The sequence below is a fragment of the Centrocercus urophasianus genome, unplaced genomic scaffold (genome assembly GCF_019232065.1).
Source record: "Centrocercus urophasianus isolate 14NV4802_14NV808 unplaced genomic scaffold, USGS_Curo_1.0 seq_25, whole genome shotgun sequence".
Taxonomy (NCBI): domain Eukaryota; kingdom Metazoa; phylum Chordata; class Aves; order Galliformes; family Phasianidae; genus Centrocercus; species Centrocercus urophasianus.
This window is the reverse complement of record NW_024884811.1, coordinates 10,258,201-10,281,197: the sequence shown is the minus strand read 5'-3', so window position 1 is coordinate 10,281,197 and position 22,997 is coordinate 10,258,201. Positions and strand designations below refer to the sequence as shown.

Genomic DNA, 22,997 nt, shown 5'->3' with positions numbered 1-22,997 from the left:
GGTGGACTCTAATGAAAGGCTAGCAAATTCTGTCCACAGGATGCAATTAGCAAGTTTGTAAAAAAAAAAAAAAAAAAAAAAATTGTGCCATAAGTTGATGGTGACAGTCATTTCAGTATTTCACAAAAGAAACTGAGAAAATGACTGTGCTACTCCAGATGCATTAGCATACTGCACCTCACTTCCTCCCCATCTACAGCATTCTTCTGAACTGCTAGTATTCCAAAACTTCAGCTGTGCTCCTCCATCCCTAATTTCAGGGAGCAGAAATGCAATTTCACCCTGTTACCCTGAATTGTGAGATAACTCACATAACATTTAAAATTCATCCAACACATGCCGTTTAATTTTTCTTTTATATTTTTCACCATGTACTACCACCATCTTGATATGAGATGTTTAAAATAACAGCTGTGCAGATCACCATGCATCTTTGGATGAGCTTAATAAGGTGTAGGAACTATACTGAACTTTTGAATTTCTCTGAAGATAATGAAATTATGTTCAGGTTACACTAATCCTGTTGAAGGTGTAGAGTACTAATACTTTATCAGATCTGCCACAAGGTCCATTTAGTAAATATTGTAACAGCAATGCAATAATAAAGTTACCTTCAAGTGACATTTTAGGATTTTCAAGTTTCTTCTGTAAGACAGACTCTATGAGAACTCTCAGTTGTTTGAAAATTACTGCTATCTTCACAGGAGCCTATAAAGAACAGAGAAGATAAATATTCACACTACTGCCAAAAGTATTCTATGCAAAAACTCAGATAAAAAGGACTACCTCACGTACACAGAAGTTTATAACAATATTCCTATAAACATTCAGCACATGCATAGTTTTAAGTGTATGGATAGCATATCCATGAAGTAACTAGGCTTACACTATGCCCTCTAATCTGTTTGCAGCTGTTGTTTGTAGCATCACAGTCTGAAGAACAGCAGAACGTACGTATCAAACATAACAACCAGCATACAATGAATTTATTAATTGATATCCATAGCCTCTTTTTTTTTTTTTTTTAATTTCCCCCCTCCCCCCCCAGTTTAAGCTGAAAGCATCTGCAGTTCATAGATTTCTTTGAGTGTAGCACAGCGCCCACAGGAGCACTGAATGTTGTAATCAAGTAACTAATGTTTGCCACTTAACAGGATGCAGAGGATTCTGGCATGTGACTTGTTTCAGTTTGTCTACAAAAATATAATAAGAAAATGCATTCAGTTTTTCCATTCCCAAATAAATCTTAAATTTGGAAGATAAATCCATCCAAAATCAAGCAAACAGGTGTTTTCCATTTGGATTTTTTTTTTTCTTTCAGCAACAAAAAATAAAATAAGTAGTGTTTCAAGGATAAATAGGTACCCACATACTAGCAAGACTGCACAGAAGGGCACACATTTGCTCCATGGAAGCAAGGTTTAGTTTCTAATCCAAATACCTTCTCTACCAACACTGACTTTATTCCTGAAGAGGGGGAACTGATTTGTAATAAGCTACACATTATTAGACCTCCTTCCCCTGCTAGCTGTAAAGATTTCACTACACACAAATTTTCCCATAATTCTCTTAAGTCCTCTCCTTTCCTTCCCTTCCTTCAATTTACATAAGCAGTATTCAAAAGCAGGACTTCAAGAGTGAAGATTAACTGTGTAACACAGAAGCCAATGGAACCATAAAAAGTAGTCACCACTCCAGCACACCTGAAAATGGATCCAGCCATCAACTGTCAGGAGACGCTCCCGATGCTGGACTTCTATATCCCCACCAAAAAGCAAAATGGGAAAGGGTGATATCAGAGTGGTCTCTCTCAAGTACACTTTTGCATACCTCACCTGTTCATAAACAAACACGAGAATTAAAAACAAGCAAACAGAAATCCCTAAGATCTACATAATCAAACTTAAGTACTTACTTTTTCTTTAACAACCCAATCAAAACAAATTATTGTACACAATAGTTGTTGGCAATTTACCTCCCCCACACTACAGAAGACATAACATCTAACCCACTTTGAGTGACCAGGAAATCGGTTCAGTGCTACAACTTCCTTGTTTAAAACTTAAATTTCATGTCTCTCTTCTGGTTAAGGCTGTGATAAATGTTATATGTTACTTCTGGCTTTGGAGCTTCTCCAAAATGGGAAGAAAGAACTGAAACAAGAAGGGGGCACTTTCACACAGAAGAGTCAGTTTTGTTTGTTTCACTGTTCCCAGAAAAACGGACATCGGGAATGTTAGATATTATCAAGGACTCCTAAAGATGAACCAGATATTCCCATGTATTTTACATTAGTGTATGTTATTTAACCTTAGAGGTGCAATGCCACTTTCACACTATCAGCTACATTCACTGTTTTTCTAGCTAACTCTTTGATAGAGCCATGACATTACCTTCTCCTGGTAAAGAAGCCATCCATATATCTGTAAGTCTCGATTTACTGAGGAGGGATGCACTTGTGCTTTACCCTGAGCAGTTTCTACCAGGCATGCCAGCTTCTCTGTGATGTCCACAGATTTTGTATATATTATTTTTCCTACATTGTCATACAGCCCTGCAGTCAGTACAGCTTTAAGAAGAGCAATTTCATGGAGAGACAGGGATTGTGTGGCTCCATTTCCATCCCATCGATGCTGAGTTGTAGGTGCTGTGAACCCTGCTGCTCTGACCACCTTTATGAGTTCTTGCTTCACATCCTGAAATTAGTAAAATAGTAAAATTCTAAATTTGAAACAGGTATATATTGAAATCTGTCCTTAAGAGGTTATTTATGTATGACTGCGCTTTATCTTTCAAACTGAGTGACAGACCTCATCTAAGAATCAGATAGTGTTACTATTTTAATTCATAAATTTTTACTTTCTGATGGAAATAAAGATGAATTTTCCCAACATGAGTAACTGCAAAACTGACATGGAAGTGCAGATGAAGAAAAGGTGTGTCACTGAACTCTTCCACGTGGGAAAGTTACACTCACTGACATTCATCAGTGCTTGCTGAACACTTATGGAGTCCAGACAGCGAATGTGAGCACAGCGAGGCACTGTGTGGTGAATTTCAGTAATGGTGACAGCGGGTTATCTCCACTGTAAGAGATCTTTACAAGCACAGAATACAGGCTGTCGTATGTACATAACAGGTGGAAACACACAGCTAGCAATGGAGTATGCTGAAAAATAGTGTTTTGTAGCTGAGAATTTGCTATATCAAATAGTGTTATTGGGCTCTTTGTATCTGTTGTCATTTCCATGAAAATGAATAGGAAGCATTACTTTCACAGTGACCCATGTAAGTTGTGATACATTATCATTTAAAAAGGGTAGGATGTTTCCATAGGAATCAGGTGCAGAATGTAATTATTTCATGTACCTCCAGAGTTAAAAGTGAAGTTCTATTTAGGAAATTTCTTCGACAGTAAGTCATTTCAGCACGATGTCCTCCTTCTTGCCGAGCCTTTTTCCACCTAAGGAAAAAATCCATCTTATTACACCAAAAAGGACAGTACAATAATACTCCCTCCATATCTACACTATAATACTCAATATTCAGATCAACACAGCACAAAGACCAAAAAAAAAAAACAACTTTAAACCTAGGATAAAAAAAACAAGTATGCCAATGGTACACAAGCAAGCATATTTTAAAGAACATGGTAACAAGCAAATTATCCTTTTGTGTTTCCGTGTTTAACAATCTATTGTTATTCTCATGAGAAAAGCTTCAGGTGCTACCATTCAAATGAAAGTGCTTCATTAAGACTGTTTTCAGAACTGCATTTCTTGTGTTACTAGTTTTGTCATAAGAACAAGAAAACATCACTTACCCCAGGTAAGCATTGTAGATTGTTATATGATCTGAGACTGCCAGTGCTATAGATGATTTTGCAAGATCTGCTTCATCTTTCCGACCAATTGGTGTAGTAAATGGTGATTTTTCTGTCATAACAGCAGCCAAAGTTGCCTGCAGTCAATAAAGCATAAAACATTTCAGAGTACTGTTCTGTGATATTACAGATGTGCCTTACAAATAACTGTAAATTTTCTCTTACATTAGTATTTAATAGTTTCTGATTACCTTAATTATATTAAAAGACAACTTACACGCTAATATATACTGATGAAAACTAAAATACTGAATCTCAAAACTCAGATGAAGCAGCTTGTCACATGACAGGCATATCCAGTATGATATAGTGACAGTCAACAGATTGAACATCTGATTTAGATTAGACAATGTTACCAGGAGAACTTTTGATTTATACATCAATTTCAATTTTCAGATTTCAGCAGCTAACATACTCATGCAGTCTCCAATTTGCATGCACCCAGGATTAGCTGAAAGTGTAAGCTACACCACAGTGCCCACATCGTAAATTACCATGTCAAGTTAATTTGCAGTAACTTTCTATGAGAACACTGTTAGCCTGCATCAGCTGCAAGCAAATCCAGACTGGTATTGCTCAAATTCAAGAGCTTCTTCTACAAGCATTATACCCCCCAACATCACGACTAACAACTACAGATCCAAGTTTGACTACTCTCCTATGAATGGCAACTGGAGTTTGCGAACATTAACATTATATTCTCCCTCCAGGATATTCAGATCTCTTCACCTTAAATGACATATTTTAACTTCATATTTAGTCCTTTCAGCATTTTGTAATAAACTGGATTAAACAGTTAACATTTTCTAAAAAAAATATGCAAGTAATTTAGGTAAGCATGGCTATATTTGTTTACTTACCACAGGATCCAAGCAGCCAAATATAGCGCCAAATATAAGCATTTTGCCAATTTTCACATTGACAGGAAGGGCTGCAAGGTGCTGGCCCAATGGAGTCAGTTTGGGCTCATTTAACTGACAAGCACCTATTTTCCTTAACAAGTTCATTGCATTACCAATTACTTGTGGTTGTGGTGGATCTAATGCTCTGGAAAGGAAGTCTTCAGGAGAGCCAAGGTTGCATTTCTACAGAGCAAATAGGCATAAATTTCAGAATAAAGTCTACTTTACCAAAAACCAGGTGAAAACAAAGACAGTAATTTAACAAACTTCTACAGCAGCTACAAAGGAAACTGAAAAAATTCTTGCAGCCAAAAACCCACGTTCCTTCTTCTCTTAACCAATTTCTTTGTTATAAGAATGAAGATGCCTCCCTACACTACGTTTACATAACCTCATTGTCCAGACAGATTAGTTATGGTATGAAGAGTGATCAGAGAAGTGTTATCTGTGGTCAGAAGTAAGCATCAGACTGACAAATCTGCATAGACGGAATTCAACATCTTGGCACTAATTTGCAACGAAAGTGAAACTGTTTGCTACAACCCAGCATTTTAAATACAAGCACCTTACAAATGCTTGGCAATACAATCCTCAGATATAAAACAGTGGGGGAGTGGGGAGAAAAATAATCATTCTTCTGCACTAGTTTTCCCATGCGCTTACTCAGGATGAGGGAAACGGGCATGGAATTTCAGCAGATATCAGTTCAAAGGATATTTAACTGAATTTGTGTTCAGTTAGAGGTAAAATGGTGTACTATCAGATGCAATTCTCTCTCATTCAGCATGCTCTGGATTTCCCATGACACAAGGGTGGGAAAAACTCTGCTAACTAAACCAGATTAAGGCAATCTTAGCAAGTCCCTTTTTAGCTAACAAAGTCAGTAATTTCAGAACTAAAACCATACCATAATGTGAAGGCATAATTCTTCCAAAGGCACACGTAATATTTCTGGAACTGAATACTCCATGAAACTTTCAAACCTGCAATGTCAAAAACAAAGAATCAAGGGTATGCAGTTTAGCTTTAAAATTCAAGTTGTAACCTCAGGTTTCAGATGCTCATTCTTCAAGAATATTCTTTTTGGAGGTGTTGAGGTCATGTATCTTAACGCATGAATAGACTGCTCATTAAATTAAGGCATACGGTATCCTGGAAGGCAGAGCTTTAGTGAAAATGCAGAAAAGGCAGTAAAGATCTAATTTTCAAAACAAATTCTCACAATGCATTGCTCTCAAATCAAAATGGAAGTCGTATGTGGTTAAAATGCACATTTCACTTATGATTTCAGAATGCATTCAAATGAAATTTAGGTTAAGGTAAAGTTACAGGAAAGTAAGGGCCCTTCTGTTCCAGAGAAGCAGAAAATATGTTATTCCACTGCAGTAAAACTAACATCACCTGCCACATAATTTGTCTTTTTCTCTTATCCATGTAGACACCATTTCAGAAGCTTACAGATCTGCCTGACAAGATTAAAAAAATTCAATGTTCAGGAGGCAACATTTGTATATACTTGGTGCATGGCAGCAGGCAATTCCTCAAGTTCCATAACACCATGTTTCTACTTTCACTTTAAAAAAGAAAGCTAGAAAACACATTACAGATGTAAAGAGTACGATTTACTATAAAAAAGGAAACTAAAATTAAGACACTAGTTATTACTTCATTGAAGTTGTTCAACTTACTTGCAGTTTTACAGTTGACTTTCGAGTTTGCATAATAAAAATAAACTTCAATGAAGCTTCTGTTTTTCTCAGAACAAAGACAATGGTATTTGTGTGATTTACCAAAACAAGTGTACAGTACCTGTCTCTTGTGTACATTCGGAAGCAGAATCCATCCCTAACACGCCCAGCTCTTCCTTGGCGTTGCAAAGCACTAGCTTTGCTAACAAAAGTCTCCTCCAAGGAACTCATCTGACTGCTTTCATGATACCTTAAAAATTATAAAGCAAGTGCCAGTCTTCAGATTTCAGAATTAAAGATTTTTATGTATATTCTATAACTGACTAAAAACAACTGTCTATTGAGACTGTATTTATTAGTACTTACTTGAGAATATGATGTTCAGTTTGAAAACTAAGCATAGTTGGGGGAAACTGCATGTCATAGAACCTTGGATACAACTGATGAACAAACGTATATAATTTGGCAAAGAGATGTAGCATTAGTTTATCAACTTCATCTCCCTAGCAGCTTAGAATCAGTTCATACTTGTGGCAACAAGGCATGGACTGAGATGTGAACAATCCACATTGTTTATTATGGGTTCTCACATAACTTATATACATTCACAATTTTTTAGCTTTCCCATCCTCCTGTACAACTTTCCCATCTGCCTTTATGTCAACGAAGTATTCCAACAAATGCTCTTTAACTGTGCATACAGTTGCTTATCCAGTCAGAACCATGAGCTGTTCCTTCTGCTTTTCTCTTCTTCTAGCGATATCCTTGATTCTCAGCCTTACCTTCTCATGCTTTTTATCTTGCTTCACAGCTGCTGCTCTGAATAACCTTTCTTGTATTCCCACATATACTTTATAAAGATTTACACATTTAAGATAGAAAAACATTAACCCTTAAAACCTGGGATAGTATGAAAATGATTTACTTTACATCTAAACCAGTACTTAACCATAATGATTCTTATCCATAAAAAGCTCCCCTTATTATTCTTCATATCATTTTAAAGTCCAAATCTCCATCCCAATCTTGCACCTAAATTGCAAACCATTATATGAGCTTATGTTTTTCATCTGTAGGTTAATAAGGATACCACAAAACTCCCTCAATGCTAGCATGTAAACATTAACAGAAATATCAGTTGTGTTACTGATGGAAAAAAAAAGAAATCCCTCACCTGTTTTCTTTTGTTCTCCCAGAATCAATTACAAAGACAACATCTGGTATTGTAATACCTGTCTCTGCTATATTAGTTGCCAAGACAATCTGAAATAGAACAGCAAAAATAAAAGAATTATGAAGAGTCAGTTTTCGTCTTTGAAATCAATATTTTGAAAACACTGTTAGTTTCTTACCCAGAATTATTTTCCTAGATAATCTGACACAGCATTAAAACTATGCTAGTTGAAAAATTATTCAGCTTTCTACAATTAATGAGGAAACAAAAGTTGTGAGAATTTCACAAACACTTTTTTTGTTTTTAATCCATGAAGTATATAGCAGCTATTTATAATTACTTGCTAAAAATAGCCAATATGACCAGTCCGGCAGTAACCAAAACACTATTTCTGAAATAAAAAGTTATTATCGTAGTTAAATTGTAGAAAAAAAAAGCTCTTTGAAAAAACATTAGGTTTAAGAGTTTGCCTGATCACTGTCAAGGTTTTCACAGCACGTTAACTTCAATCTATTACACAGCACCAACTCAGAATCACAGAATTGCAGGGGTTGCAAGGGACCTTAAGAGATAACTCCAACAGCCCTGCTGCAGCAGGTTCCCTACAATAGGTCGCACAGGTAGGCATCCAGCCAGACTTGAATATCTCCATAGAAGATGACTCCACAATCTCCACAACCTGTTCCAGTGTTCCATCACCCTTACTGTACAGAAGTTCTTCCATAAGTTAGTACTTCCTATGTTCAAGCTCTAGGCCATTACTCTTTGCCCTGCTGCTACACACTGCCATCTGCCTCCCACCTCCATTTGGATATTTACTGACATTTATCACATCCCCTCTTTGTCTTCTTCATGGTACTCAGCCTTTCCTCACACTGGAGATGCTCCACAATCTTTAGCATCTTCGTGGCCCTCTGCTGAAAAAAAAAACAGAACTTCCTTCCTAGTGAGAAAGTTCTAGGAGCAACTGGTTGTCATGTGGCTCTGTATGATATAACTTCAGTTCACTGAAAGAAATAATTTCTTACTTTGCCTTTTTAATTATGTCATACCTTTCTAACGCCAAGAGGAGGTATTGTAAATGCAGCTGCTTGATCTTGTGTTGAAAGAACAGAATGCAAAGCTATCAATCTGTGCCTAAAATAAGAAATTACACTAATTAATATGTATACTACCACACAATAAGACCAGAACAATGAGAGAACAGTTGAAGAAAGAAACTAGAATGGACACTAGAAAGAGTAAGAACTTTGTATGGTTAGGCTTGAAAACCTTCTTCTGTATTTTACTACAATTTTAAGAATAATACTGCAAACACCGTTAGTTCACAGAGATTTTTTCTTTGGCAATAACGCTGGAGAAGTACCAGTGCTACTGTAAAACTCCACGCAAATTTACACAAACAGCATAGTAAAAAACAGAATTAGGTGTCTACAAGTCTGAGTCCTTTACATCATGCTTTTGAGATAAGGACTGTCACTGAAGCTTTGTACATAACTATAAACATGTAGCTTTCAGCACAAATAAGAGAAGTCTTCAAAAAGAGTCAGACACAGATTTATACTTCCTTCTTTTCTAGACCTTAAGTACATCTATGAATATTTAGAATTTGACAGCAAACGTTCTTCATATGTTATAGCTTCACTATCCCTTATTTATCCATAAAATAAGTTTCATCTGTACCATTTCTAAGCACTTCTTTTCTGCAAAGTAAAAGATATTTGTAGTGTAAAGTAGGCTCAAAGGTGCAATTATCAACATCTCTTTTCAAGAATGGCAGGCCATAAAAATCAAGAAGAATATATTAGTCAAGTTAATCAGCTGATTTTATAGAGAATATCTACATCACCTATCACACAAGCTAAATCTTCTGTCAGTTGAAATGAGATCATACAATTGCTGGATATGAGCAAGGCCTGGTAAAAAGATCAGCACAGCACCTTCAGTGTTCTTGAACTGGGGACTTCTATCTGGAAAGTTACAATAAAGACAAACAGGTAAGACAAAAAAAAAAATTCGCAAACAGCTTCATCTGGTGACAGGAAATAATTCTGAGGCCTGAATGTTTTATTGTTATTTAAGATATTTTACATAAAAATGAATACAAGTATTCTTATTACAAGTGTATGTGTGTTTATATCTATATATATAATATTTATTAATATAATATATATATTAATATATAATAAATATATATTTAGATATTTATATAAAATATATAATATATAATATATATTTTTCAATATATATTTTATATATATATATATATAAAAACACACACACACACACACACACACACACTTGTAGTGTATGTATATAAAAATACAAGTAAACCTGGGAAGTAAGCAGAAAGGTCAGTCACAAGTACATAAACATCTTAAGAAGTACCTAAGTATGCAAGCAGCTCCAAAATAAGTTCAAGGTTGATCTTGTAAGGATTCATATAGAAGACTGCTTGCTGGGTCCGACTGCTATACTTTTGATAGTAAGGAGCCAAATCAATACCAGATCCAGACTGGACTGGGACATACTCCTAGAAAGGAAGAAAAAAAATATCATGTTTGGTGTTTTAAAACAAGAGGAGAATGTTAATTTGTCACTTACTTTAGGGCCCCTTGAATTAATTGGTCTAACTTCACATGGACATCAGTGAGAGTTAGATTTAATCAAAGACATCTACATATCCAGTGTATGTATACAGGATGTTCATTCTGCGAACTACACATTGCCTATAAATATCTCAGAGATACATACTTAACAGGCCTCTATATTAGGTAGTACTGTTCTAAGTTATTTCACTGTTACAAGTTATTTTACTGTTAATTAAAGCACTTTAGAAAGAAGCTCGCCACCACATTCTCATGGACTGGAGTCTCAACACAAATAATAAAAAATGGAGGACCACTTCAGAGTACTTTGACTTCAACTAAAACATGTTGCTTTGATGATCTGTCTAGCCATCAGTGGACAAAATTAGCAGAGAACAGCAATATTCAGAATAGGTACACCTGTGTCATCACACCAAACTAAGTATACCCGGAGAAGCCTCAAGACAGCAAGTTGTCCGACAGGCATGAACAGACTAAAGTTGCCAGAAGTCAAAAGACATTTGTAACCTCCTTCCTTAAAGAGTTGTAATTCAGAAGCAAGTACAACTGTCGTTGTAGAATGGTTACAGTATTAATCACAGCCTGTTGATCCAAAAAGTTCTACTGTCTTACAGAAATCATCTTATTTGGCATGCCAAGCTGGAGGATCTTGAGAAGATGTGGCCTTGTCATTTCTTTTTCAGTTCACTAGTGAGAATAATTCTTTGGGAGAACTAACTCAAATGCTTTTCCCTGATGCTGCTTACAGGTCTAGAGCTGGGAGTCTGCACAAGAGAAACAACAGAACTCAGCGTCAAATACATTAAAATCATGACAGCTACAGAGGAATTGGAAGATGAAAAAACAAAAGGACATATATTTACTAAACACTTTATTTCCACTACAGAAGAGCCATTGTGTCTGTCTTGAATCAACTGCTGAAATAACATTGTTTTACACACTCCAACTACATTTAACAAATGTAGTTGAATGTAATAAAATAAAAATCTAACACTGAAACTAGAAATGCCTATTTTACCTGATACTTTGTGGTGCCTCCTCCTTTTGTAGTAATATTTATCATTATTTCTTCCTCTTCCTCTAAAAATTTCTGACAATATTCTGAGTCTTTCTCCAGAACATAGCCAGTTGCTTCAATTACATCTTCAATATGGAAAACCTTCAAAGAAAAATCCCAAAAGAAATTAAAAGGTATATCAAAAACTATTCAGCAGCTTCTTTGTTCTTTAAGGCCTACATACAGAGTTGAATGGGTCGTCCTTTCCTGTATTAATACTGTAATAGATTTGGCAAATTCGGCTTAATTTTTCATGATTTTTGAAAACTTAATTTAGAACCAATGACTTTAATGTACCCCATATAACAATCAACACTGCATTTATCATAGCCTATAAGAAGTACGAGAAACATACAACTTTGTCATTGCATAGGTGTATGTAGGAAGTATCTGCTTGTACATGTAGAAAGTACAGAGAAATCAACCTCTTTCCTTTTTGTGCTATCTAGAATGAACAGAGAAAAATAAAAATGCTGCTGCTCAAGCAAGAACTGATTTTACATCTCTTTCTCTGGAGATATTTAAAACCTTCCTGGATGCTTTCTTGTGCAACCCACAATAAGGAACTTGCTTTAACAAGGGGGTTGGACTAGATTATCTTCAGATTATCTCTGTCTCTTCTAACTTCTGTTATTCCATTAATCAATGGATTACCGATCAGAAAAAACACTAAAACCATATAATATTACAATTCAAAGCACTGAAACAATTAAGTTTTCAAAAAGGAAAGAGTCTACTAGTCATTGAGATACATGCTTAAGTTATTTTTCTTATAAAAATTACATAGTTACATTCACTGTACATGCTAACTAGTCAAACACTGTATAGGTACAGAGTGCCTTTTATAATCAAAGAAACATTCACCTACCTCAACAGGGTAACTTCTCCCTGAGATCCTTAAAATGGGACAGTGTGAAAAATAGCTGGAAAACTTCTCACTGTCTACAGTAGCACTCATCAAAACCAGATGCAGGTCTGAACGCTTATGCAAGATCTCTTTCAGGATAACTAGTAAGAAATCAGACTGGACACTTCTTTCATGTACCTAGGAGAAGAAAAAAAATACATCTTAGGATCACCAAGGTTCGAAAACACCTCCAAGATCACCCAGTCCAACCATTCATCTACTAATATTTCTGCATTAAGTCATGTCCCTTAGTACAACATCTGAATATTCTTTGAATGACTCCACCACATCTCTGAGCAGCCCATTTCAGTGTTTGACCACTCTTTCAGTGAAGAAAATTTTCCTAACATCCAACAGAAATCTCCTCTGGCACAATTTGAAGCATTCCCTGTAGTCCTGTTGCTAGTTACGTGGGGAAAAGCTAACCTGCAATTCACCATAACCTCCTTTCAGGTAGTTGTAGACAGTGATAAAGCCTCCCCTGAGCCTCCTCGTCTCCAAACTAAACAACCTCAGTTCACTCAGCTGCATCTCATACAACTTGTGCTCCAGAACCCTAACCATCACCCTTCTCCAGACAAGCTTCAAGGCCTTGATGTCTTTCTTGTAGTGAAGGGCTCAAAACCAAACACAGTATTTGAGGCAAGGCCTTTATCAGAGCTGAGTATACAAAGAAACAATCACTTTCCTGCTCCTGCTGATAACACTTGCTCTGATATAAGACAGGATACTATTTGCCTTCTTGGCCATCTGAGCACACTAATGGCTCATGTTTAGCTGAGTGCTAAGCAGCACCTTTAGGCCCATTTCTTCTGCAGCCTTCCAGCCACTGTGGTCACAAGCCTAGACAGCGCTACATGCTTCAGGCAAAATGCAGGAGCTGGAACTTGGTCATATTGAACTCCTTCCCACTGACCTCAGCCCAGTGAACCTGCCTGTACAGATCCTTCTGCAGGGCTTTCCTACCCCTAGATACCAAGATGGAAGGAAGTGTGGATTTGTTATCTGCTTACTTACTGGTGGTGCACTAAGTCCCCTCATCCAGGTCATCAATAAAGATATTAAATAGGACAGGCCCCACTACTAACCCCTGGCAAACACCACTCGTGACCAGTTCACTACCACTCTCTAGGCTTGGCCAGCCAGTTCTTTACCCAAAAGGAGTATTATACTTGTCCAAGACACAGGCTGCCAGCTTCTCCAAGAGAACCTGACACTGTGAGACAGTGTCAAAGGCATTGCTGAAGCCTAAGCAGACTACATGAACAGCTTTTCCCTTATCCATCCAGGCAGGTCACTTAATCATAGAGGGAGACCAGGTTGGTAAAGCAGGACCTGCCTTTCACAAACCCATTCTGACTGGGCCCGATCCCCCAGCTGTACCACAGATGCTGCAGTGGTCTCACTCCAGATGATCTATTCCATAACCTTTCTTGGCACTGAGGTCAGGCTGACAGGCCTGTAGATCCCCAGATCCTTTTTACAATCTTTCTAATCTTTTCACAAGCTTTCTATAGAAAGCTGTCAGAAATCTAGGCCCAGGATAACTATAGTTTCTGTAGAACAAAAGAGCTAATAACCTCATCTACAATAACATGAGATATACTTGAGAGAAGACCATCTTCTTGAAGTTTCCGAAGCAAAACACCTGTTGTACAGTACAGCAGTCTGGTGGCTTCTCCTGTTCTTGACTCCATACGTATTTGATATCCACATAGGGAGTTCTATAAGAGAAATAATATATTAAAAAATAGCAATAATTAATAGCAAACAAGCAACAAACACTCAATATTAACTTTAAGCATGGTTAGATTTGATACTGTACAAGTTACTATCTAATTGGCACGATTACTTCCACATTGTTTTTCCCTTATGCATTTGTCTTTGTTACAAAAGGGAAAACGCATTAGAAGACAGTAAATTCCTCCAGAGCAGTAGACATGCTCAGTATTCTTTTTAAGGCTTCTTTTTATAATGTACTTATGGAGCCCCTCTAGGAATTTCACACAAAGACTACCACAGAACACACAGGACCTTGCATTTCTACAAGTAAAATTATAGCTTATTTGGAAGGGACCTCAAAACTGAGGCAGACTTGAAGACAGATTTGAAGACAGATTTGACTGCTCAGCTTTATCCAGCACAGTTACCTATCCATGATGGATATGAGACCTCCCAAGCAATCTGCACTGGTATGTGACAATCCGCATCATCAAACAGTTCCTCTTAGTCACTTTTTTTTTTTTTTTTTTAAAGAAATCATGTATACATACTCAGTGGTCTACAGATGACAATCTATAAAAAACAGCAGACGCAGCAAAAAGAAGAAAAACACATTTCACTATTCCTTACACAACCAAATAATTATGTGTTTTACTTTGTAACACGTATCCTGCTCCCTACATTTAATCAAAATTGAAATAGGAATAAAGATACTTCTTACTTTTCCTCCAGGTCCAGATTCACAGCCTAGCTCCTCACAAACCCTTGTGGCCAAACTCACTGCTGAAATTCTTCGGGGTTGTGTGCACACAATATTACATTTACTTGTTCCCTCATCCAGCAACAAGTCTTCTAACAAGAAATGGGGCACCTGAGTACTCTTCCCACTGCCTGTTTCACCAGCTACAACAACTACTCGATGTTTTTTGAGAGTTTCCATAATTGAATGTCTGTGCTTAAATACAGGTAATTCTTGTCTTTCTTTCAGGAATTTTTGGTATCTGGAGGAACTTTGCAGCTTTCTGAACAAATTCCTTGAAGGTTCCAAATTATCGATGTCTGTGGTCTCAAGGGAGGGATTGCTGAAGTCCTCATCAGAAACTAGGTTCTCCCAGGAATCTTCAGGACCTTCAGATACTTCTGGCTGCTTTTCAGATTGTAGCTGCTGCTGCTGTTTTAATTTGTTTAATAATTTAGCAATAAAGGTATCACGAGGCTTGTTAGTTTCTATTTTGTTTTCTTCTTCCTTTTTCTTTTCAATATCACTCCACTCTAGCCAGACATCTCGGTAGGTAGGAGGCAGCAACTGATGAACTGACTTTGGGAGAAAAAATTAAAAAGTTACTCTGCATACTACTCGCAGTTATCACTAATGTTATGCATAAATGAACTTGAAGATCAGAAGATGTAAAACATGAAATAAGGACCTTTTCTAAAAACAGAGGCTATGAAAACAGGAACACAAGCATCAAAAGTGCTTTATAGTCTTAATCTTGTGTTCTTCACAACACTGGAAGAACAGTTTTAATACAGATTAACTTCCTCTCCATGTGCCGTGGCACACGTGACTGTCAATAAAATCAAATAAAGGTATAACTCAAGCAAATAACGGCTAACATTTCAATAAACTGTTTCTAGAATTTAACTAAAGATACTATAATGTAAAAATGCAAACAGATTCCATGCTGAAAGCAGAAACACTAGTGTCTTACCTGTCCCTTAGTTAGATGATAGAGTGCCAAAGTAGCAGCTAAGTGTTGTGCTTGCATACTGTCTTCTGTTACAATTGTAGGACACATCGTCATTACATCATCTGATGACTTGGTAACCCTGACCCTTAAAGACAGATTCATACAGGCATTTCTCTTAATCTTTCCTAGCTACATAAACAGCACACATTTTAATGTTTTTTGTTTTTGTTTTTGTTTTTTTTTTAAAAAAAAAGAGTGAAAATATAGAAACTCAGCTCACTATTACTCAACAACTTTTTGTAATCAGTACTTCTAATAATTACTTAACACAGCTTTGATACTGAAAGTATAGTTAAACAGATGTTAACATCTCAGCAGATTGCTAGAATCATAGAATCATAGAATCACCAAGGTTGGAAAAGACCTAAAAGATCACCCAGTCCAACCGTTAGCGGATACACACCAGACACAACAGCAATTAGATTTAATACTGTCTCAGAGGAACAATACATTCAAACTGTTCATAGCTTCTACTTTGAGCAAGAAGATGGGATTTTCACTTTACTTAGTTGCTCCAAGAAGTACAGCTAATTGGCAATACCATGTTTACCTGCTCTATATATAATAATATTCTATTTCATAGCACTGCATTATAGATTCACATTCAGAGAGAATTGGAATGTTTTGGTTACAGATTAACAGTAGCTTCCGCTCAACTCTCTAACTCCCACTTTAAAAGAAATCCCAAAAGGGTAATACAAAAAAAAAAATTAATGACTAAAACCAAAGATTTAACATGCTGGTTTGACCAAGAATTCTAGAAGTCAGTTGTCTAAAATTATCTCCCAGAATTTGCTTTGAAAAAGAATTTGAAGCTTGATAAGCTGACCCCCTTAAGGGATCAATCAGTTTTATTTTTGCTGTATCGTCCAGCCTTGGGATTACTTTTGTAAAGCCATCCAGCGTAAAAATATCTTCCTGCTAGACAAAAATCACTTCAGACAAACACTATTATCTACTTAAATCCAGACCAACCTGACAAAACACAAGTAACCAGCATTTCTATATTTAAATAAACCAAAAGGAAAATTGGAAAGATAATGGGAAATACATACCTACATTTCCAGTATCTTCCAACTGGAACCTTTTCAAAAGCAGGATTTGGGCTCTTGGGAAAATTCTTCCTGCACCAGTCAATCAAAAATTGTTTTGGTGATTTACCAGTCCAGCTTCGAGCACTATAATCAAAATTTCTTATATCTAGTGGTTCTTTCTTTTTGGCTACAAGAGTAAAATGATACACGTTTAATTTTCCCAAAGTTTATTTTAAATCTGTTACAATCAAGAATTGTTAAATTTTGGTTCAAACATGTTTTTATTGAACCAGTTACTTTTCTAAAGTGTTGAACAGGTCTATAAAATAAATAGAAAATACTGGTGCTGATACCTCAGAGAAATCCTAGCTTCTTCAAAAGGAGGTATCTAGCAGAAAATTAACTGCAATATTCTATTGTTGATAACTCAGTAATTTAAGAGCTTTTACCAGTGTTTGTCCAAAACTAATATAATAGTTTTAGAAGGTTTAAGATGAATATAGTACAGAAAGTTGAGAAGGTGTTAATTAATGGCAATAGTCACAAGTCCCACAGCAATGGAAAAAATGCAAGATTTTAGACCTAACAGTATGCCAGAAATAGTTTGCCATCAAGCATTAAAAAATAAATACAGAGCCTACCAGATCAGCTAGGTCAGCAAGACAGCCCACCTGCCTTTGCCCGCCACCAGAACTTCACAATTGCACAATGAATTGTCTTAATCCTTAACAAAGTGATATTGTAAATCTGTTGTACAACTTTCAAACCTTTTTCTTCCTTTGCAGTACCATCAGGTTTTTCAAGCAAACTCAAATTCAGAGTGGTTTCTTGAGGTTGAGGTGGAGGAGCCTTTTTCTTTTCCTTCTGTTGTTGGTTTGATGTTTTTATAGCTGGATCAAAGACAGGATGCTCTTCAAGCATTGCCATTTCTGTCAAAGAGAGAATATAACTTATTCTCATCAATTGCTGTGTATCTGTGTTTAATTAATTACACAAATTCATATTGAGAACCCAAAAATTCAAATTAATGAAATGATATTGACTTTTTCTAGCTTAATCCCCATGAAAAGAGTAAGTTCAGGACAGTCTGTAGTTCACACAGTGGTGTGAAACACGATTAAATGAATTTAATCTTATTCAATCAACCTATTTAACAGATACACAGGCCACAAAACAAAATTAATTTGCTTGCTGCTACCTTGTTGAATCCTTCTTATTTTCTCTTGTGCCACCTTCTGACCTTGCTTGTCTTTGTCTTGCTTGGAGACGCTTGCTTGTTCTTTTGCTTCTGAAAGCTTTGCAGCCAGATGTACATACCTTTCATTCTATTTCAAACAATTATCAATTACAAGTTTAATATTACATGTTTTTGGTTTTTAAGTTTAGTAGAAGTTACACATCATTCTTTGTATCAAGCTTAAAAACCAGTCATTCCTCATTTATGGCTTAACAGTTATTTAACAGTTGAAGCCTCTTAGATTTACAGACCCTTTCTTTATCTCACTGAGATTTATTTCAGGAATTCTTCCTTCCCAGCAAAATGCATTCAATATTCTGAGCCCAGTCCAAAAAAGAAAGCAGAAAAACAACTTAGGAAAACTGCCAACATATTTCCACTCAGTTGCCTGCAATGGTGTAAAATTTTAAGATAACTTAAAAATAGACTAGCTATCCAACCTGCAGTTTTTAATAATCAGATCCACAAACTGCAGATGTATTAGACTTAACAGTTTTTGCAGGACTTCTCATGAAACATTCTATCTTACTGGATCAAACTTCTCTTCATCTGTCTCTTTCACAGATTCATTTTTCTCTTCGTCACTCTGTTGCTCAGCGTACCGCAAAATCCACTCCTTCACACTCATTTCTTTCTGATCTTTTGTACTTGTCTCCTAGGGAGGGTAACCAAAATTATGAGTAGTAACAGTAAGCAAAAGCACTGACATTTATCTCGGTATTAAGGAAACTACTGTTTAAGATTATCATGTAACTTGACTTATATTCATGTACAAATGACAGTCTTTCTTGTCATAAAGAGAATGAATCCAGGAGAAAAAATAAGCTATGATGTGCAGTTAGTTAACTCAAACAATGAACTGTACAATTTAAAAGACTCCACATGGAAAAAAGTTAACTTTCACATGACTGCTCCATTATAGTTAAAATAATGAGAGAATTATTAAGCATAACCTATTTTCAGAATTTTTCCATGTCAGTGCTGAAGTTGTTGCAAATTCCACGCTTTGGAAAATTTTGTGCTCCCTTACCACCACATACAAATAAATTTCATTAATTACCTTAGTTTCAGGGCTGTTCTCTTTCTTTTTCTTATCTGTTAAGCGAGGTGGATGTTCACGTTGTGACACTGGAGAACAAAATTTTGCTCTAGGTCTATGTTGCTGCTCTTCAAACTGCTGGCTAAAGCCTTCAGGCAAGGCATCTTCAAAATAAATTAAAAAAAAAAATACAAAACAGGTCACAAATTATGTCAAAAACAACTACTGAAACTGTAACGTAAAGCATGATTCTATGTCGGGTAACAACCAGAAGAAGGTAAAATAAAAACAGTATGCCTGAAATAGAAGTTGAGCTTCAACATTTAGGTAGGTCAATATTTATTTTCTGGACTTTCAAAGAACTCTACAAGTAGGAAGAAAAGGACCTGTGACTATAAAAAGTCACAAAAACAATCAACAGTATAACTAGGGAAAGAACACTGCTTTGACTACTGGTCTTAGTGGAACAACCTATTTGACCACTACCAGCAAGTACTGCCACAACAGAGCCGGTCATACTGTTCTATTAAAAACTGTGTTCAGTTCTCTGCCACCGTACTTACCATCAGGAAGGTTTAAACAAAGCCAGTCAAGTGCAGAGTGAAGATCACCACCATATAAAAGTGTATTTTTCATTGCATCTTCAATGTGTTCAGTCTTAAAAGAAAACCTTTGTAAAGCCATGTATACATCCTACAAATAATAATGAGTTTTAAAATATTAGCATTTAAAGTATCAATTTAATATAGGCTCACACTCCTATTTCTCCACTTCCCAAATAACTGATATTAAATGGACATAAAAAGGATAAATTAACTTATGAAAAGACGGAATAGAAAATCCTGTTTTGCGTAAAAATCTAATAATAATTTTAATTGTAAATATACACACATGTAGAAATAAAGCCACTTCCTATCTCTGATACAGTGTACGTATTTTCTGGCTAGAAGAATAAACCTGCAATTTTTCAGCTATGGTACAGAACCAATAGAATAGAAAACAAAAGAACAGAGATTACAGTCTACTATGCTATCTATTTGAAAAGTGACTGTGATTACCAAAAGCACAGAGACATCTTTTCTGATAAACATACTAACTGATTCCACTGGCTAATTATTAATGAAATTAATGGAAAACATGGTACACTATACACAGGAGTATAAATGATGAAAAACAGACAGCCTAAATAAGCAAGGTCATTTTAAACTCTACCTGTAGTTTCTTAGCAGTCAGTCTTCTGGAAATCATTCCTTTGTCATTGTTTTGTTTTTTATGGTCATTGATAATATCAATAATCCTTTTCTCCAAATTACTGCTTATCATTACCTGCATAAGGAGAAGTAGTCAGTGTGAAGCAAAATATTACAAGTTTTTATGACATTTCAACGCTCTTTATGACAGAGTAACGGAAATACACTCAAATGCATATTCAAATACATACTCCTGTTTTTCCACAAATGTGGTAAAACTTTCTTGTGAAAAAGAACAGATTATTCTCTTTTTTAACTGTATATTTCTACCTGAAATAGAACAATTCATTCCCAATCAAGAAATGCTCATTTACATCTCCAAGGGAGAAACTATTTCCGTTGTTACATTGTAAGAAAGAAAATAACCTACTGTAATGAGCAAGACCTTCCTTTTCCATTTATAAAAGAACTGATAAAACATAATTTGATCATTAAGACAATCTTTTGAGTCTATCTTCCTTATTTGGCTTACAAAAATCTAGATATAGCAATTCTAATATCCTTAGCATTCCTAAAACATGAAGCATGTAATGTATCTTTTGTTTCTCAAACAAATATAGGTGTTCTTCTGCCGTAATAGTCTATCCTATTTCTCAAGGCAAACTCAAAACCTCAAGCAGCATCAAAGACTAACACACAAATGTTAATTACTTGCATAGCAATGAGTAAACATTTCTCAGGTAAAACAGTACCATAAAAAACAAAACTGTTTTACATGAAGATACTCACCTTAAGAATAGACTTATCTAGATTAGCAGCTGCAGCAGCACTGGAATCTATTGGTGAACTAAAACTGTAAGTTTTTGGACCTGCAAAATGCAGTAATCATCAATTACATGAGCAGAGCACAGAAAACACTCTTTATAAAGAGTGTTTTTAAAGCAGATCTAATATGTGTGAGGTTAAAGCAGAGAAAGACCATACTATTATGCCTGTAACATGCACGCGTATAATGGCTACAAGATCGATGGTACAGAAAGACTTTCTACCAAGGAATAGCAATGAAGGAAGTTGAGGAGGATATTGGGTAGAAATGGTACCTAGCTAGGTTACTCAGCTACAATTGGTGTGGGAGAATGTAAAAGTAACCTCTGGAAGTATCACTGAATGTCTGACCTGTTTCTATCTAGGTGATATCTGTTTTTGGCCTCTGTCTGATAGCACAGCTTGATGTTGGATGTCATTCTTTTTGAGAATGCATATGCTGTTTCTGCTACTGCGCAACCACACATAAACCAGATAACCTCAGAGCTTCCAGCACCCTGCAGACCAGTGGACAGAGTGAAGCCCTCTAGGAAGTACTGCTGCCACACAGCCTCTAGGAAGGCAGGATAGCATGCCAGCACTGGACAGCCTGCAAAGTTGCACGAGGACAGTTTGCTGCTGGGTCGGGACTGGATGCAGAGAATAGCATTTCAGAAAACAGTAGTCAACTCTGGTCTGGAGCTACAGACAGCAATTAGGCACTGACAAGGTAATTACTGCTACTCTGTCCAATTGTTCAATACTAGGGTTATGCTAACTTATTCATCACTTAAACCAACTTGTTTTTGACCATAGCATACAAATGAGATAGAATCATAGAATCATCCAGGTCAGACTGCCAAGATCATTCAGTCCAACCTTCTACCTGCCATCAATGTTTCCCCATTAAACCATATCCCTTAGTACAACACCTAAACACTTCTTGAACAGCTCCAGAGATGGTGACTCAACCACATCTCTCTGGGCAGCATCTGACCACTCTTCAGTTTCTGGGAACAATAGAGAATTATGGTATTGAAAATGTGAGACATGAAAGGCATCAGAAACCAGAGTTGAGAAAACAGAGCATGGACTGAGAGGCTCAGGAAGTCCAAAACACAGCATAGCGGAAGAGACTGCAGGACTTCATGTTAACAGGCAGTGATCTCCAGCAGCCAGACCACTACCACAGACAGCAGTACAGGCTGCTGCTGGCACTACCAGGCATCAGAACCGTGTCTGACAGATGCAGTGTGCCAAAAGAAGCAGGCAGTGCTGTGAGGTACCAGCTCAGGGCCGTTTCCAGCAGTCTGTCCTGCCGTTCCCACAGCCCAACCGGGGAGCTGCCTGCCCTGCAGCTAATATCACCTCGAAAGTCCCACCACGTGAAAATAAGACACAACCCAGGCTAACTCGGCTCTGTGCACAGATAGGAAAAGCACCACGTCAAAACAAACAGAGCAGGCAGCCTCCCGAGAGGCTGTCTGTGACCACCTCAGCAGAAGGCAGCCCTAGAACAAGACCGCCCTAGAACACCCCGGGACGGGACGGCCCGGCGCAGGCCGGCAGCTCCGCTAGGACCGACTCCGGACTACACTCTCTCCAGGCTCACTCACTTCAGACCAGCCCCTTTCTGCCCCACCTCCCCCCGACAGAGCAGCCGTACGAAGAGATCCGAATGCGACGCCCGCGCACTGCCGCCGGCCGGGCCCCTCCTTCCCGCAGCCGGGCCCCGCTACCTTGCTTGACGCGGGGCTCCTTGCAGGCGGGCGACGGCCGCGGGGCCGCTCTGCTGCCCGCCGCCTCGTTGGCAGCGGCGGCACCGGCCTCGGCGGCGGCTCGCGATCGAGCGGCGGCGGTGGCCGCAGCGGCGGCGGAAGCAGCGTGGGCCGAGCCGCCGCCGCCGCGGTGCTTCTTGCCGCGGCCGCCCATGACGCCCCGTACCGGAAGCGGAAGCGGCCGGGAGAGCGCGCGGGGAGGTGGCTCTGGATACCGCCCGC

The 22,997-nt window shown here is 37.4% G+C and overlaps 1 protein-coding gene across 1 annotated transcript in view; it reads right to left on the bottom strand.

Moving 5' to 3' along the window:
• Positions 1-22,929, bottom strand: part of DHX29 (DExH-box helicase 29) — a 27,415-nt gene extending 4,486 nt beyond the window's left edge. The window contains exons 1-26 of the mRNA XM_042825587.1: positions 22,737-22,929; positions 20,983-21,062; positions 20,216-20,329; positions 19,567-19,696; positions 19,025-19,167; positions 18,494-18,619; positions 17,926-18,052; positions 17,495-17,656; positions 16,749-16,914; positions 15,655-15,778; positions 14,664-15,260; positions 13,801-13,944; positions 12,182-12,358; positions 11,275-11,415; positions 10,036-10,180; positions 9,497-9,617; positions 8,700-8,784; positions 7,648-7,736; positions 6,595-6,723; positions 5,693-5,768; positions 4,744-4,968; positions 3,824-3,960; positions 3,370-3,463; positions 2,394-2,696; positions 1,704-1,835; positions 612-708 (exon numbers count right to left, since the gene is read on the bottom strand). Of these exons, the coding sequence (XP_042681521.1) occupies positions 612-708; positions 1,704-1,835; positions 2,394-2,696; positions 3,370-3,463; positions 3,824-3,960; positions 4,744-4,968; positions 5,693-5,768; positions 6,595-6,723; positions 7,648-7,736; positions 8,700-8,784; positions 9,497-9,617; positions 10,036-10,180; positions 11,275-11,415; positions 12,182-12,358; positions 13,801-13,944; positions 14,664-15,260; positions 15,655-15,778; positions 16,749-16,914; positions 17,495-17,656; positions 17,926-18,052; positions 18,494-18,619; positions 19,025-19,167; positions 19,567-19,696; positions 20,216-20,329; positions 20,983-21,062; positions 22,737-22,929 (4,057 nt within the window). The remainder of the gene's footprint in view (positions 1-611; positions 709-1,703; positions 1,836-2,393; positions 2,697-3,369; positions 3,464-3,823; positions 3,961-4,743; positions 4,969-5,692; positions 5,769-6,594; positions 6,724-7,647; positions 7,737-8,699; positions 8,785-9,496; positions 9,618-10,035; positions 10,181-11,274; positions 11,416-12,181; positions 12,359-13,800; positions 13,945-14,663; positions 15,261-15,654; positions 15,779-16,748; positions 16,915-17,494; positions 17,657-17,925; positions 18,053-18,493; positions 18,620-19,024; positions 19,168-19,566; positions 19,697-20,215; positions 20,330-20,982; positions 21,063-22,736) is intronic.
• Positions 22,930-22,997: the final 68 nt, after the last annotated feature.